This window comes from Salarias fasciatus, chromosome 22 (assembly GCF_902148845.1).
Source record: "Salarias fasciatus chromosome 22, fSalaFa1.1, whole genome shotgun sequence".
In the NCBI taxonomy this organism is placed as follows: Eukaryota; Metazoa; Chordata; class Actinopteri; order Blenniiformes; family Blenniidae; genus Salarias; species Salarias fasciatus.
Genome location: NC_043765.1, coordinates 22452239 through 22468755, shown reverse-complemented (window position 1 = coordinate 22468755; position 16517 = coordinate 22452239). Strand labels below are relative to the sequence as shown.

At 44.1% G+C, this 16517-nt stretch overlaps 1 protein-coding gene across 1 annotated transcript in view; it reads right to left on the bottom strand.

Annotated features, from left to right (window-relative positions):
* The window catches only part of khdrbs3 (KH domain containing, RNA binding, signal transduction associated 3), a 121544-nt gene that overhangs the window by 34283 nt on the left and 70744 nt on the right, over nt 1-16517 (bottom strand). The window contains exons 4-5 of the mRNA XM_030120962.1: nt 7556-7702; nt 5783-5922 (exon numbers count right to left, since the gene is read on the bottom strand). Of these exons, the coding sequence (XP_029976822.1) occupies nt 5783-5922; nt 7556-7702 (287 nt within the window). The remainder of the gene's footprint in view (nt 1-5782; nt 5923-7555; nt 7703-16517) is intronic.

Below are 16517 nucleotides of genomic sequence, written 5' to 3'. Positions count from 1 at the left end.
TTTGTGAGAAAACATAAATAAAGATGATTTTGCTGTATAGACAAAAGCATTGAGTACAATGAGTGAAAAACAGCTCAAATAAAAAAGGATTTCCCTTGCATTAAATACTATGCCATAATATTGTGATTTATTATGATTAATTAAATTAACATTCCCTTATTATCAATCCCACCCCATCCTTTATGAAAATGTAAGGACGTGCATCTGAATGTAAAGAAAAAGTCTGTAGTCACCGTGCTTCTAAATAAAGCTTTTAATTGCTCATGGATCTCAACAGCACATTTATTTATTTACCTTTTCATATAATTCCTTAGAAAGTCCCTCATCTCCCAGAATATGTCATTTATGGCAGTAAGTACGTGCAGGGAGCGCTTTTGCAGATGATGGTGTGATTTTCAACGCTGATGCGTTTGAGCTGAAAGTGCTGCTTTACTATTATTTCAATATGCACGTATTCGATGTGCGATGTGCTGATGGAATCGTTTTCATGGCTGTGAGAACGAGAGATTTTTATCCCCTCTCTGATAAAGATTATTCAGCAAAGAAAAGGGGATGCGTCGGGGATGGGCTCCAAGCCCCAGAAAAGTCACAGCCTGCAGACGCAGTCGTATAACTGTGTGTTACTCTGTGTTAATCCGTCATGGACTGGCCATTTGGTGCTTCTCTTGACGGTGAAGCTGAGAAGTGAGAAGCCGCGGAAAAAAGCAAGAAGCTTCACTGTCTGCAGCTCCTGCGTGGAAAAGCCATGCTCCTCGCCTTGCATGAAATGAGACCACCGTTGTCTGTGGTTTGATGGAAAAATATTGACTGTGTTTTTTTTATTAAAACAACTGCGCTTGTCCGGCTGTGCTGTAAACAGATACACCGCTTGCGCTTGTGCACCACAGGTTTGTGGGAGCTGCAGCACTAAACTGCTGCTGTTATTGCTAAAACCACATGAATTCAAATCTTCAGTATTCGAAATGTAACAGGAAGCTGACCAGAGTGATAAAAAGAAGTCAATAAACCGTAGAAATTTGTTGATTTAGGGCATATTTGTGGCCTAACCTGCAAAACAGCCTTCAAAACTCTTAAACAGCTAAGTAATGCCTTTTCCTCGCCGCTTGCTGTCTCATTAGCCGATCACATTGTGGCTCTTACATTCAGCCATGCCGTTATCCTCCAGACAAGCTGCAAGCATTCAGCGTAATGGAGGAAAAGAGAGATAGAATTAACTTTAAATATTGTGTTGTGGTTGGTCTGGGTACTTCATGGACTGCCTATCTATGGCCCTTGAGTAGAAGAAGTATTTTCTCGAGCCATTGTGTATTTACGCAGAGACTGATTTGAAGCATTTTCAAAAGTCTCTTTCCAAAAAGCTGCGTTTTCAGTGACTGAGCACTCTTGTCATGTAAACAGACTTCTAAAACGCAAAGGAACTTTTCAGTTTTCAATTGAAAACGTTTTGTAAATCAGACTTATAAAGATTCCCACACAGGAGCATGAGGCAAAAAGAGGAAATGTGAAGTGGGCTACTCTGGCATATACTGTGAAAGAGACTTTATTAAAAGCAGAGGCCACAGGTGATTGGTCACACTGGTTCCTGGTGACAGGAAGTAACTGAAAAAAGATAATCAACATATGACCGGCAGCTGCAGAAGACCACAATGAGTCAGTAAAAGTGATTCAGAATCGGACAAACTGGACAATAAAAGATTGGCAAACGTCACAAGCTCTTTTAAGTCAAGATTTCTGCTACATGGGAGGCCAAGTATCTGGTTTAAGTGACAGGAAAGCATGGATAAACAGCCCAGGACGAACACAAGGAGAATGGACAATCCTGTAACCACGGAAGGTGGGCTCATCTTTAAATCTGTAAAAACAATGTTGTTGGCCTACAGTAGTTATCATGGTTAACAGAAAAGCATGAATTGATTTCATGAGGGATCAGGGCACCAAGGATCAGGATAGGATAAGTTATACACAGGAAGTTTTCCGACTCTTTGAAATCACGAGTCTTGTAAGCACCGTTTTTGACTTCTAGTCCCGTTTGGGTGTATTAATGTTTTGGTCTGACAAAGGGCGCGTCTGCTATTCTAGTTGTTTCGGTGAGTTGAAAGCGACCTGTTTTCCTTCAGTATGGGAATGTGTTTAATCTGTTGGAACAATCCATTCTCACAGTCGCTGCATTCAAATTGGCTGTTTTGTTTTGTTTCGACTTATTGGTGTCTCTGAAAGACACCCAAGGTGAACAAGGAATTGGTCACGGCTCTTATTCTCAAAGTTTTTTTCCCCTGCCCAGACTGTCTGCACACCACCCCTCCAATATCTGAGTTGATAACATTTGACACACCGACTGTCACCATTCAGGACAGGAGCCTTTAAACTCACAGCCGTGGCGGCTTTCTTCAGCCTGCTTTAGATAAAAATGGCTTTTCTTGACATGTTAAAGTGTCCCTTTGATGACAGCTATGCAGGTAAAGCGGCAGCGCCTTCGTCTCATATCTCACACTTCTCTCAATGAGGCCTTGAACCATAGTTTGGGAACCACCGGCTCGGGTTTGCATTTGAGAAATGATTTTCTTTTCATTAACTCGGCCATTTATTGAAATACCAGCCTTATGCGTGAAAAGATAGCTTTCTTCCCGCAAAGAGACCACATGTGACTGAAAAAGAACATTTAATTTTCAATATAATAGAGCGGGGCTGAATGGGAGTGTATTTTTATCGGAGGCTGAGCTGAGACTGGAGATCTCACACTAATGACCTGGGTGCCAGATGGAGCCGGCGAGAATAGGACATTCAGCACCTCCGACACTTACAATTTATTTTCCAAACCCAATCGGCAAATCTGCAATTTCTACATTTTGGTTTTTCTGCACTTTTATGTAAGGGAAAAAAAAAAGTTAACTGCAGTATGACAGCCTGTCTTTATTGGACTTTTAGCATTTGGCATTTGTCAACTTGTCAACATTATAGCTAATGGCGGACTTGCTGTGGAAACACCTGTCACCAAACAGCTCCACCAAGCCGGCCTCCAAGGACACATCATTAAAACTTCCTATGTGAGGCAGCGGCGCAGGAATGGATGCACTTTCTGTAATCATCTAACTTGTTAATTATCTGGGAAATGAAATTATTATAAGGCCCCAAAGCGGCGTTGAGATTATCGCTCTCATGGCGAATAGGTTTTAGAGTCTGAATTGTGCTCGTTTTTAGGAATTGCACCAACACCGCTTTTTGAAGGACGAGTACAAGTCGGATCACTAACCTTCAGTACCAATACACCAGAAAAGTGAAGGGCAGGTAATGACTGATCAGAGAATAACTGGAACAGCTCTCAGCGAATCAGCAGCCATGTGTGAAGTTTGATGGTGCAGCTCTCAATGTTTTTTTCCCCAACGCTTATGTCAATCATCTCCGGTTTCTTCCTCTTCTTTGTAATTCCTGCTGATGTCTGCACACAGTCAGCATGGTTACAAACACCGGAGCTCTTTTTTTTTTTTTTTTTTTCCTGCCTTCACAGGACGCTATTTGCTGCCATTCATTCCTGTAGCGTCTGAAAAACCAGCCTCCGCCGAGAGAGATAAGTCGTCACATTAAACGGGAAGCCTTTGTCTGGCTCGTTGTTCAAAGTTTTAGTTTGCTGCTGTGTCATCTCGGAATAATTTCATATCGGCGCCGGCAGATTATGATACCCTGCACCTCCCGCCCGCCTCACCACTGAGTATTAAATAACAACGTAGCAGCGCTGCTCGGAGCTCTCCGGCAGGACCCGTTACGTCGAGGCTAAAAGCATTCATGGTCAGGTTTGTGGTAGATTAAACTTACTCAGAAGTAGCGCTGAACGCCGTCTGAATACAACGGCTTCCGCAGCAGGACGCGGCTCTCCGCTCGGCCTCCTCTCCGAGGCCGGGACGAGCTGCGGCGGCTTCACGCTGACCGGGACGGTCAATATTCACACGACCGCGGGAGGCCGGCTCTCAGGAAAACATAAACACGGAGGGAGGCGCGTTCTGTGTGGTGTGCTTTCTCAGCCCGCAGAAAAATATTCTGCAAAAGCTGAAGAGTTTGGCTTATTTAAAACGGGCGAGTGACTCACATTTCAGGGCTTTTCAAGAGAAATCTGAACACATTCTGGCTTCTCACGGCTGAAACTGTAAATATGTTGGGGGAAAAATAGAACGATTCAGTGAGCGAGTTTGGCCCGGGGTTTCAGGAGTTGGTTAGAGCAGCGCTTCTGAAGCTCCTTCTCCTGGAGATTTGAGAAAAGCTGAGGAGATCCACTCCAAAACATCACCATGGAGCCAAACGCTGGCGCACACATCACCCCTCTCCGTCACGTAAAGACAGGAGCCTTCAAGCTCCTGCAGGCTTTTCACAGAAAGGCGTGAAACTCAGAGATGTTTCAAAGGCAGAGAGTGGAACGGTAACTCTTCTAAGATTGTTATTTTTCCATTTTAGTTCTTCGAGTCTCCACTTTTCAGAATTCTATTTCTAAAGTCTATTGTATTCTAAAATGTGTTCAGTGATTCTTCGCTTCTGATTCTGATTCAATTAAGTGAATCATGTCATTCTTGGATTCTTCTTTTCTTACTTTTCTCTGATTTTCTTAGGGTCTACTGGAAGGTAGAATCAGGATCCGCTGGTGGAGCACAAGCTCATTTATAGAATCAAACCAAGAATCTAACTCACCCAGAAAATCACAAAATCCTCAACATCACAGGAAATAACAATGAGACGCTGGAAAGTCCAAGCACACAGACACTGGAAACACAGATGAACCAACCACAAGTAACAGAACTAAAGCTCTATAAAAACCCCACCAGGTGAAGACAATCACACATTCAGGCTCAGGTGAAACACATCAGGGCAGGAAACAACAATCAGACATGAGAAAGGGAAGTGAAGGAGCCTTAGGCTCTGTTTATACAACATGACAGCAGTGCTAGGAGCTGTTTTTTTTTAAATAGCGCCCAAGTTGAACCAATTTGGAAAGCAGTCTGACTCAGTCTCTGTGTAAACGGATGAAACACTCCGACTGCACACGCACACCGCAGCTGTAGTGAACAGTTCTTCTGCACATGCTCAGTAGATGGACAATGACAATGTTTGCCTCCAGAGAACCATGACTCCCCCTGCAGATTCTCCTGGGGTTTGGTTGTTCTGCTCGGAACAATGGCGGTCCATGCAAAAACAATCAAAAGCACCCACTAGCGGTCCGACGTGAAACCTACACCGTTTTCAGCGTTTCTGCTGGAAACAGAGATCTCTTTGAAAACGCTGCAGTGTGAACGGCAAAACGTTTCTCAAACAAAAACGCCAAAGCGATCGATGGGTTTTCGTGGCCTTGGTCTGTGGATGTCAGACTGGAATCAGGCCCAGAGCTGCATCAAGATTTAATACTCTCACAGTGAAAGAAAAAAAAAAAAAAACAGCCAGGGTCTGAACTGAGCAGGCATTCAGGAACAAATAAAAACCCCTGCTGTGTGGCTGACGTGTGCATGGGAAAAATGACGTCTGTCAAGGAGGCGTTGAAAACCTAATAGGCTTATGTTTGACACGTAGAAAGGACAGATATTGAGTGTGTGTCATTGTATCAGTCGCAGCGCTGAGGCTCTAAATGAATTAACTTGGAAAATGCAACAGAATACTGTGCACGCTTCCATTTAGAGGGAAAAAGGGAGGGGAAAAAAGCTCATTAGCTGTAAATAATACTTATTCCCCAACTGGAACACACAGGAACAAACACACACACACACACACACACACACACACACACTGAGGTCTGGAGGCGGGTTACCTGGGAGGCCCTGGAACAGGTGTCCCTCTGCCACGGGCCGCTGACTTGCCCCTCACCGACGGCACCTTGGCGTCCTCGGAGCCGCCGTTCAGGTACGTGAGCTCCTGCAGCTGGGCCTGTCTGATCTCGTCATTGTAATCCTGCACACAGAGAGGCATCATGTTCACACACACACACACACACACACACACACACACACAAGACTCGCTTTCAATTACACTGTATTAAATTACGTCCTTTATCTCCAGGGCTGCAGCCTCGGGAATATCTAATTAATGTACTTTACAGTAGTGCCGTGACCACCGCTCCTCAGGCTGCAAAACATCTCAGATCTCCCCCACTGATACGGCCCCGGGACCCCTTGTTCGCCTTTATCTCCTCACACCGTTGCGGGGGGTTATTTTGAGGGGCGGGGGGGGCTGATGTGATCGTCATGCGTCTGCTCTGTCAATAGCAGGTAACCAAGTCGGCGGGGGTCCGCTGGTATTTAATAATGAGATGTAAATCATGATAGCTCCGAGCATTCGAGAGATCATCCATAATGAATGGGGAGGAGTGTGTGTGTGTGTGTGTGTGTGTGTGTGTGTGTGTGTGAGGAGGTGGAGGGAGTGGAGGAAGAGTAAATAAGCCCCATTCTGCAAGTGGCTGCTGAGGAGGGTTTGGCTTCCCTCATTCCTCCGACAAAACCACGGCTTCCCACGCAGGATCACACACACACAGACACACACACACACACACACACACACACACACGTCGGAGCTTTTCCACATGTACGTTGCAGAGGCTGACAGCATTGACAGAATTAAGGAGCAGGTTGCTGAGGAAAAGCGGACAGACACGCCGGGGCTTTAGAGCCCCCTCAACACATTCAGATCAGGAGAAGAAAGCCAGGAGAGGTGTGTGTGCTCCACATGCACGTGTGTGTGTGTGAGTGTATTTATGTACAAAGACTTGATTATTTTAGCACATGAAGATAGAAAGTGTTGCACTGCAGGAGGAGGGACCTTGTTTGGAAAAATGTCTATTTTTTTTCCAAATCTCAACAATTAGTACCAGAAATGACTGAAACCTCCACATCAGGCCGATTTGAATGAAGCAGTGAAATGTCCAAAAATCATCTGTAACTGTGGCATTTTGCAGCTGTTTGCATGCATCTTTTTACAAACTGACTCTGGCCACATGGCTTAGACAGGCTAATACGAGTTTGCTTGCAAAGTTTGCTGAATATCTATCGGGTTTCAGTGTTGTTCTGTGTCAAATTTCACATTTTTACTATTTGCTCAATAGTTTAGTGGGCTGGATCGGAGTCTTTTCCAAGCCAGTTTTGGCCCATGTGCCTTATGTTTGACATCCCTGCTCTTAACTATTGTTGCCGTCAACGTCAATATTTTCCATTAAAATAGTTTGTCTTCCAACATGAGATGCGTTGTGCTGTGTTTTGTGGTAAATATATCTGTTGGGGATTTCCATTAATGGTGCCATTTAAAAAGGAGCAGTGATGTTGCACCGCCACCTCGCAGTGAGAAAACTCAGGATTCAAACAGCAGCTGGAGTTTGCATGTTCTCTCCATGTGTGGGTTGGATTCCTCCAAAACATGCATGCGAGGTTAACCGGTGACCCTGAACGACCCCGAGGTGTGAGTGTGAGTGTGCGGCTGTCTGAGTCTCTGTGTTTGTCCTGTCCAGGATGTCTCCTGTGCTCACGGACGCCCTGAACAGCGCAGAAGATGGACGGGCGGGCTGAAGTGCGAGAGAGTTCGAAATGCAACCCACTGGTATGAGAAACTTCTTGATCTCCTCCAGAGCGTGACCCATCCTGGCGTAGGCCTCGGCCGGCGGCGCGAACACCTCGATGAGGACGTGCAGGTCTTCGTTCAGGTGGTGATATTTGGCCTCGCCGCTCTGCCGTAGCTCTTCCTCCTGCAGGTTGAAAAAAGAAAGGCGAGTTATAACGACGGCCAGGTATCATGCGCACTCTGGCTTCATCCGTCGCCGTGCTGCTGGGAGATCTCAGTAACCGCCTGCATAATGAGGTTTGATGCCTCGCCCGCTGCAGAGTTACACAACCCAAAATATTTATGTGAGTTGTCGCTGTGTGCTTCGGCAGACAGGCTTTCAACTGCGGCTGTCACATTTAATTGATTGCCTTTGTCCTCACACAGCTGCCTGTCCTCGCAGCCAACGCTCTGCTCTGCAGACTTGTGATTGCTCGCTCTTCATTAAGATAAATCAAGGAAGTTGGGGTGCGGGAGGTTTGATTTGCACTTGATGGGGTGCAATATGGATTCTTATAAAACAGCACATGTTCAAAAAGTGAGTAGTCACTTAGAAAATCGTTGGCGCGGAGGAAGGCGGGTTCATTTATTCATATCTCACTCAGTCTGGAGTGTCTGTCAGAGATAGTAAATAATTGCTGCTTCTATTACTTCATGGATCTTTGATTTGATTTCCACTGCGTAGACGGCGTGTCGGCTCCGTCCTACCAGTTTTGTGGCATTAATCATTGAAAAAAGTACAAATCCATTACAGATCGGAAAACACTGAGCGACAGATCGTTTAATGGAAACGACATAGTTTGTCTGCATCCTCAGTTTTAATATGTTGCGAGGTAATATTGATAATTTAGCCATCAATGTATGATAATAAAGACGGTTAAACACCTGCTGGAATGACACACTTCATTCTCAAACCATGTCCCGGGACAACCTCAAGACTCAAAACGAGCAGAATTCACAGCGGAGGTGTTTTGGAGGAGTTCCACAGTGAATGCCTCCCTCAAAAAGTGTACTTCTAATTTATATTCTTGGTCCATCGTGTGTTTGCAGACAGCAGGATCTGTTCAGATTTCCACACAGTGAGCGGCCGCTTCTGGTTTCTGTTAGCAACAAACTGATCGAAGGACCTCTTCAGTCAATTGCTGCGTTAACACAGAGGAAATTGTTGGGATGAGAGACTGATCAAACTTGTGAATGGAGCCTTTGTCCATTCATCCATTCCTCCGTCCATCCATCTATCAATCCGGAGAGAGAGGCACGAAATCAAGAAACCAAAAAATTCTGCCAGCAATTGATTTTCTTTTTCAAAAGAAAAGCATTCAAAATGTGAGCAAAAATGTACCTCAGACAAAAAAGAAACTTCATTTTCCCCTCAAAGTTACTTTAAAATGTGAAATTGATTGCTTTTGTTTCATGATGTTATTGCAAGAGTCATTATTGAATTGAAAATATATAAAAAAAAAAAAAAAGAAAAAAACATTGCAATTATGAATTCATGGTTTGCAAATTTTCATAATTTTTTTCAATTTCCTGCCAAAAATAATGAAACAAACATGACAAATTGTTACAATTGTGAGCACAAATCTACATTATATGCTATTAAATTAGTCAAAATTGAGTTTTAGGCAAAATCAATGCATGAAGTTGTGTAAATATTTACTCAAAATCACAATTCTTCACCTCAGAGTCACTCAAGCGACAAATGCCCGTCCATTATACGCTAAAACTAATTCATTCTGTACCAACGATGGGGACCAGCCAAGACATAGATGGAATATTACTGCCACTAAACATCGTCTGTGTACAAACTGGTGAGGCTGCGGAGCTCAGACGGTCTTTTCAAACAGAACTAAAAGGAGATCCAGCAAATATTTTGCCTCTGCAAGATGTCACTCAGCTTGTCAGGTCAGACGTGGCAGCTGACAAGTGCCAATAATATCTGCTCAAAACAAAACAGAACTGCCGGCGCCGGGCTCAGATTTCCTCATTCCTTATCTTCGTGTACCCGTGGCGTTCGGTGGCTGATGTTTGCGGTTTAGTTTAGTTTGCTGTCGTTGGGGGTTGTTGACGGGGGCTGCGAGACAAAAGCAGGCCAGAGAAATGTTATTGATGGCGAGAAATAGGGCAGCGAAAACTCTCCCGAACGTCTCCCGCCGCAGCGCAGCGCAGCGCGCAGGAGACAACAGGTTTCGGCGCCCCAGTTTCTCGTTCTTGAAAAAAAAAAAAAAAAAAAAAAAAAAAGTCTTCTCTGGGGCCTCTCCAATGGCGACCACACTTCCTCCTCGCCTTCTGCCTCTCCTGCGCCGCGCAAACCGGTGTCTCTGATGTCACCTAATTATAAATAACCCTCTTTTAACAGTGCCTGTGGTATGTTAATGATATGTTAATTCCCCCCATAAATCTGTGCTTTACGAGCAGAGGGCTCCTTTGCGCATCGAGCTGCCGGAGCTGCCGGTGTGCGGCGGCGGCGGCGAGGGCGGCGGTGTGTGGTGGGGGGAAGTCGGGATGCTGGAAAGAGACAAGTGCTCGTAGATCTGCCTCCCCATCCTCCCTTTCATGTGCTTCTCACTGTATTTGCTTGGAAAAATACATGAAAAACAATCAGTGTCAAGTACTTTCAGCTTAAAAAAAAAAAAAAAATAAAACCAGATCTAGTCTGACTGAGCTGACGTTCGGCTCAGTGTTCACCTGTACGGTTGGCTCGAGATGATCAGGACCAGCGGGCATTTCAGGTCCCGATTACAACCAAACACAGGAAACTTTACTTTCGTTTTATGTGTCCGTCTGCATGACAGCTGCGCTCAGAGCCACAGTAATGCAACTTTTTGGAAACCTCTTCCGAGGTGGTAGTTTTCAAAAATGTGATGAACAAAACATGAGAAAACGGGGCTTTTGTGAAACGCTGCTACTGCGCTTCGCTCCACATCTGCAGTAAATACTGCTTCTGCACACAAGTCCGTCTTTTGAGCTGTGATTTTCTTATGTTGATTAAATCCATGCTCAACAAAAACCACAGCCAAGCCATTTTTATCCCTCCTTCCCAATGACGTGTTCATGGAAATGGAACATTTCTGTTGTGTTTTCGTTGAACGTTTACATGATAACGGTGCCTGGCGCCACTGGAGATGCGACTATTGACCCGACATGAATTTTATTTCGTTTTTCAGCATCACTTTCAGAAATGTCGCCGTGTAAACGCGAAACTTTACCGAAACAATAACACAAAAATGATGCGTCTTCACTTGAAATGTTGGCTAAACAGAGCCTCGGTGGGGTAGAGACCGCTCCGAGTGTGACCGCGGCATCTGCATGTGATATAATAGCGAGAGAAGAGCGGCGGCTCGCTCTCTCTCTCTCTTTCTCTCTCTCCGAGCTGATAAGAAGCATCGGAGAGTCGTATAACAGCTAAGCAGCCCACGGCGGGAGATTACAGCTGTCTGTTTTTCATATCTATTGGCAGCATCTTCCTTCTGTTTCCAAACCCACCCCCCCTCCCACCTCTGTAAATCTACTTATGAAAATCCGTTCGCCCCTGGAAAACCGGGAGGGCCACAACGCCGCAGACGCCTCTCCTGCGAGCCTCAGCTTAAAGTGCCAAAGAGTAAAGCTCGGAATTGGCATTCAAATGAGAAAAAGAAAAAAAAACAAACAAATAAGATGGACACGGGGAGTATGTTATTAAAGCCGTCTGCGTGACAGGTGATGCACGGCACGCTGTATGCAATCCGCCATCTGCTGCGGCGATGAACCCCGAACGCTCCGTCGGCTCGCCTCGCCTGCACTCCTGACAGCCGGAGCAACGCAGGAACACAAAAGGCCCAGATCTCCTCTTCAACCAGACAAACATATCTACGTAAGGCACATAAAACAGGAAAACGTCTTTCTTTAACTGGTTACCAGAAATAAACGAGGAAACGAGGACCTAATGGGATTCAGAGGCACCGCATGGACTGGAGCCACTTTATAGCGTCTCTCCAACGTATCGCTCCGGATTATCTACAGTGTAACCGAATGCTTCATACTGTCCTCTCTGTGGCCTAATGAAATCCATCGTTGATGGATGAGTTTTGCTTGTGTTCAAAAAGTTGAACCAACAAATAGATCCATTACGTCACTTAGTTTAACAAGAGTTTTTATTGATGCATGTTGAGATCCCCATCTTATCTGGAAGGCATTTGCAGATCTGGTTGAGGAAACAGATATTGGACAATGAGACAAGAAGTCGAAATGTAAGAAAATTCTTAGGAAAAAGAAGCAACTCTCCTGCGCTAAGTTCCCGATGATTCACTTGAATTGCGTTATCCAACTCCAGAATGCAGTTTTCCACTTTCCCCTGAATCTGTCCAACACAAAGGAGCATTAAAATGCCAGAAGAGTGAAGCTGGCTGCTGGCAGAGTTTAAAAAGATAAAAGCACCCAGGAAATTTAAAAGTTTACCCACAATTGCTGTTGTTTTGGTGTTGTGTTTGTCTGAGCGTCCAACCCAACCAGACCACTCAGAGTGCATAATAAATGTTTCCATTCTTTCAAACTTAATTAAGGCCTTGATTATACTGTATTGTTTTTAGGTGAAACGGAAAACTATTGTTTCCAGCTTTTTAAATAGAATCAATGGTCATAGTTGGCTGGTATTAGCAGCGACACGCTCTGCAGTGATCGCTCCACACTGCGTTTTGTTGCTAACTGCGACTGGACTGAACTAGTATTTACTGATTATCTGCTGTTACTGCTGAATAAATTGAGTTGAACTAACTTATCATGGCTGAACGTACTGGACCACTGCCAGCAGTATTTGCAAAAACCAGCTGCAGAAATCCTCCTTCAGCTGTTAGCGGCTGACTCTCTCAGAACAAGGAACTGAGAACAGGGGGAATTTAATTGAATTTCACCATGTTTTTTCTGTAATATATTGAATTGCAAAATGGTTAATAACACATTTCTGGGGTCTGACAAATAGGAAACACTCAATTAATTCTTTAAACTCGGCATAAATTGAGCCGCAGCCCGCCACAAATCGTTGCGCGAAGACTAATTAAAAGTCATTAGTTTTTCAGACAAACATTTTTTCAGGATTTCATTGACTACGGCGGCCCGCCGTGTTCTCTTTTGTCCCACCGTGGCGCCTTCACAGACGACACAGTAACCGCGAACGCTGTTGTGTTTTGTCCTGTTGCTCTGGAAACGCGTCTCTCCCGTGGGCGGCGAACACAGATTGATGCGTTTAACTTTAAAATGGACAGAATTTTGTTCTGGGGCAGCATGTGCACGGTCACTATGAAGGGTGAAGGCGAAGCTGACTCACGCCAGTCTCACAGAGGTCTGCAGGTAAAACACTACCCACAATGCATCTGTGCCCCTATTGCAACAAAAAGTTACCACATGTGAGATTTATCAGCTGGAAATATGACAGAAAATGGTCAATAATGTTGGGTAAGTTGCAGAGAAATCATTGGAAACAGGGATTAGTTACTTTTTTTAAAGCTACATGGCAAACTTTTTTAGATGTACCTTCTGAGAGACGTTCTATATAATGTGTTTTTTTTTTACAACAATGTATGTTAGCATGCTGAGATGAATTCACAAAACACGACATATTCATTCCAAATAGGCCAAGAAGATTCACACACAATCCAGAAGTCACGTATAAAAATACATTTTAAAAAACCTGCACATCCTACTGCAAAAAGCTGCTGCTGATGTTCCCCGCATCACCTTTAAGGAAGACGAGCGGAAGAGATGTACTCCCTTCAAAGAGACAGTCTTCACAAAGACAACGAAGGCAAACAGAGAACAGCTTTCGCTTTGACTTTTACTCATGCAGGAGGAGCGAAAAACAGATGTCAGTGATTATTTGTTATCCTTCAGAAAAAAAATATTATTACTCAGTGAATCTCAGAGTAAAACGACATGTTTGCCTAACAGAAAACATTCTAATTTCATCTGCTGTACTTGATTTATATCTTCTTCTTTTTTTCTTTAGAGAGTTTTGAGAAGAAATCATGACAAAATGAAAAAAAAAAAAACAAAACGAATAATTAGTGATCAAAAAACATTTAGAAAATTACTTTATTGGAATGATGGTGAAGATTATTATGGACACACCAATATAAATGTTGAGTTTCACATATAGTATCGCATATTTAGAGTATGATTCATACTTAATGCCACTAAGTAGTTGCATCAGTTCTCGGTATCGCCAAGTAGCTAAAAGTTAGTACTTTTATTCATCCTTTGAAAGAGTTGGATTCATACATCCCACTTTTTTAAGTTAATTAATTGATTTAAGTTAACAGTCACAGCGAGAGCTGCATGTGATCTGCTGTAATTCTGAGCGATAAGGATACACTAAAAATACAAACACTTATGCAGATGATACTGTCTTTGTGGCTCGATGTTTCCTCTTCCTCTTGCCCTGTAATTTTCATCAAGTGTGACTGAACCATTTTTTTTATATATATCTATATTTTGTATCCTCAAACATTCATAGCGACCTGGTGGGCGGGGCATCTCAAGCAGTAGGATTCCATTGGCCAAATATGATTATTCAGTGCTTGAAAACACGATTCATAAAAGTCTGTATACATGCCATATTCTGACATATTTACGTCATATCGAGCAGTTCCATATATGAAGACTTATCCAATATTTTAAGTTAAAAGCATCAAACACAGTTACAATATTTGGCATTAACATATTATGATGGAAATCCAATATTCAACCACAAACCGACTTGTTTCAGTCACAGACCTTGAGCTCTACAGCACACCTACAGCACGGCTCCATTCAGTCACTGAGCAGGAACGTTCACACACAATGTGGAGGTATTTCTCTCCGCAGCTCCTCACAAATCAAACCCGACCCGGAGACGTTAGGCTAAGCGAAACAAAGGGAATGTGATTATTTTGTCCATCAGGAAAATTAAAGAGGAAGTACTGTTCCCAGAGAGAAGAATGGATGAGTTAATCAGGGAGGTAACGAGCAGGGGGCGCGGCACGCCTGAGCCGTTATATCATCCCGCTCCTGACAGCACCGGGACGGCCGGGGTGCTGTAACCGGGAAGGGGGGGGGGGGGACTCTGATGTCTAACAGCTCGGTGCCTTTCAACCTTCTCTGCTCTCACGTTCTTCTCAGCGCAGGATCAAGATCCCGCACCGGCAAATATTTACCTGGTTATATCAGCTCAGCCCATGCAGGATGAGCAAATCTAATATACAACAAATCCATGACAGTTTTACCTTATGAGCACAGAATGGGGGGGTCACTCCTGACTTCAAGGGCTTTAACACTCCGTTTTTGTTTGTTTTAATAAGACAAGTGAGCATTTCTCACAAAAGTGTCATTGATATAAGAATATATATATTTTAGAAAGGCTATTTTAAAGTCAAATGCTTCAGGTAAACCTCGCTGAGGTTCACAATGATAAAAACCTGACCTGGATTACCGTCATAGTCCAAGCAAAGTGGCAGCTAACTGAAATTCATGCTTGAAAAACTAGAAAGCAAAAGATCTGATTGACTTTCCCTACTTGAAGTGGACTTAATGACTGATAAATTCTTTCAATATTCTGGTATTTCTTGATCTGTAAAGCCAGAATTACTCCATACGGTTCTTTTAAAGGTAACAGAGCTCCACACACTTTATTTTCACTGTTCCCAGGTCCGTCTGCAGGGACCCTCTGCTGGTCCGGCTCTCTGACCTCCAGCAGGAAAGTGCAGAAAGATATGGTGACGGTAGCAGCCAGGCTGAAACCTGAGAGTCAGCGCGCGGCTCAACTTAAAGAATTAGTTCTGTAGCGACGGGCGTATCCCTCATCGCTGCGCGGCCCCTAAAAACGAGGGATCGGAGGCGCTCGCGGCGTCCCCGACCGAACGCCGTCCGTCATCAATCCCAGGGCGGGAGGCGCAGACAGGTGAGGCCTGCCGAGGTCAGCACAGACCCCGACACACATCTTTCTCTCCGAGGCGCTCCAGAGGAGCCGGCCATCAAAGGCTATTGATCGCGGTAATCAAAAAGAATGCGCCGTATGATCGCCAGAATCATCGCCACCAACAAATCACCTCCGACAAACAGAGGCGGAGGGGAGAGAGAGAGTGAGAGAGAGAGAGAGAGAGAGAGAGAGAGAGAGAGAGACGGGCCAAGTGAAGTCGATTTATTCCCTGTTAAACAGTCCAGCGTGCAATCAATTCCACAGCTAAAGATCTGCTGTTAGACTCATTTATATCCTCTCTTTATGTGCTGACATGATCACGGCTGATAGAAATCATTAAACCGGATTGTTGTTGGAAATTCCCAGCTCGCAAAATCCATTATTTTATTCATGTGGCTTCATTGGAATAATTTTTTTTTTTTCTCCCAAAAAAAGCGCTCTCCTCTCCAAGAAGCCGAATTTATGTGAAAACAAACCCACAAATCTGGAGAAGAGTGTTGTTCTGTGTACACGCCCAACTTAAAATGACTGTGTGTGTGTGTGTGTTTGTGTGTTTTTATACAAGAGACGGAGAGAAAGGGAGGTTTGGTAGGAGTCAGGCGTGTTCGGTGATCCCCGGGATCATCCACATTTCCATAAACTTTTGAAATTTGTTTTCAAGATGTAGCTTGCTTTCGCGAAGCAAAACACAGTCTGCTCGACCTGAGAGCTGTCAATCAGTCTGAGGCGGCGGGGGCGACCTCACACGCACACATAAACACACACACATAAGCACACACACACACACAAACAACCCAAAAACATAATAGAATTCAGATCTGTTTCTTCCCAGTTTTAATGAAGGCAAATTTCTAGACAACAACTTTAATGACGATGTTAGTTGTTATTTTGGAGCATCGGACACACAAATGTAGTGAGAAGATTAAAAGTGTGCTGTCTTATTCTGAGGGTGTCTAAAATAATCCAGTCCAGGGGTCAGTGACTCAGTCCCACAAGGGTCTGACTCTTCAAAAGCCTCGAAATGATTGTAAAA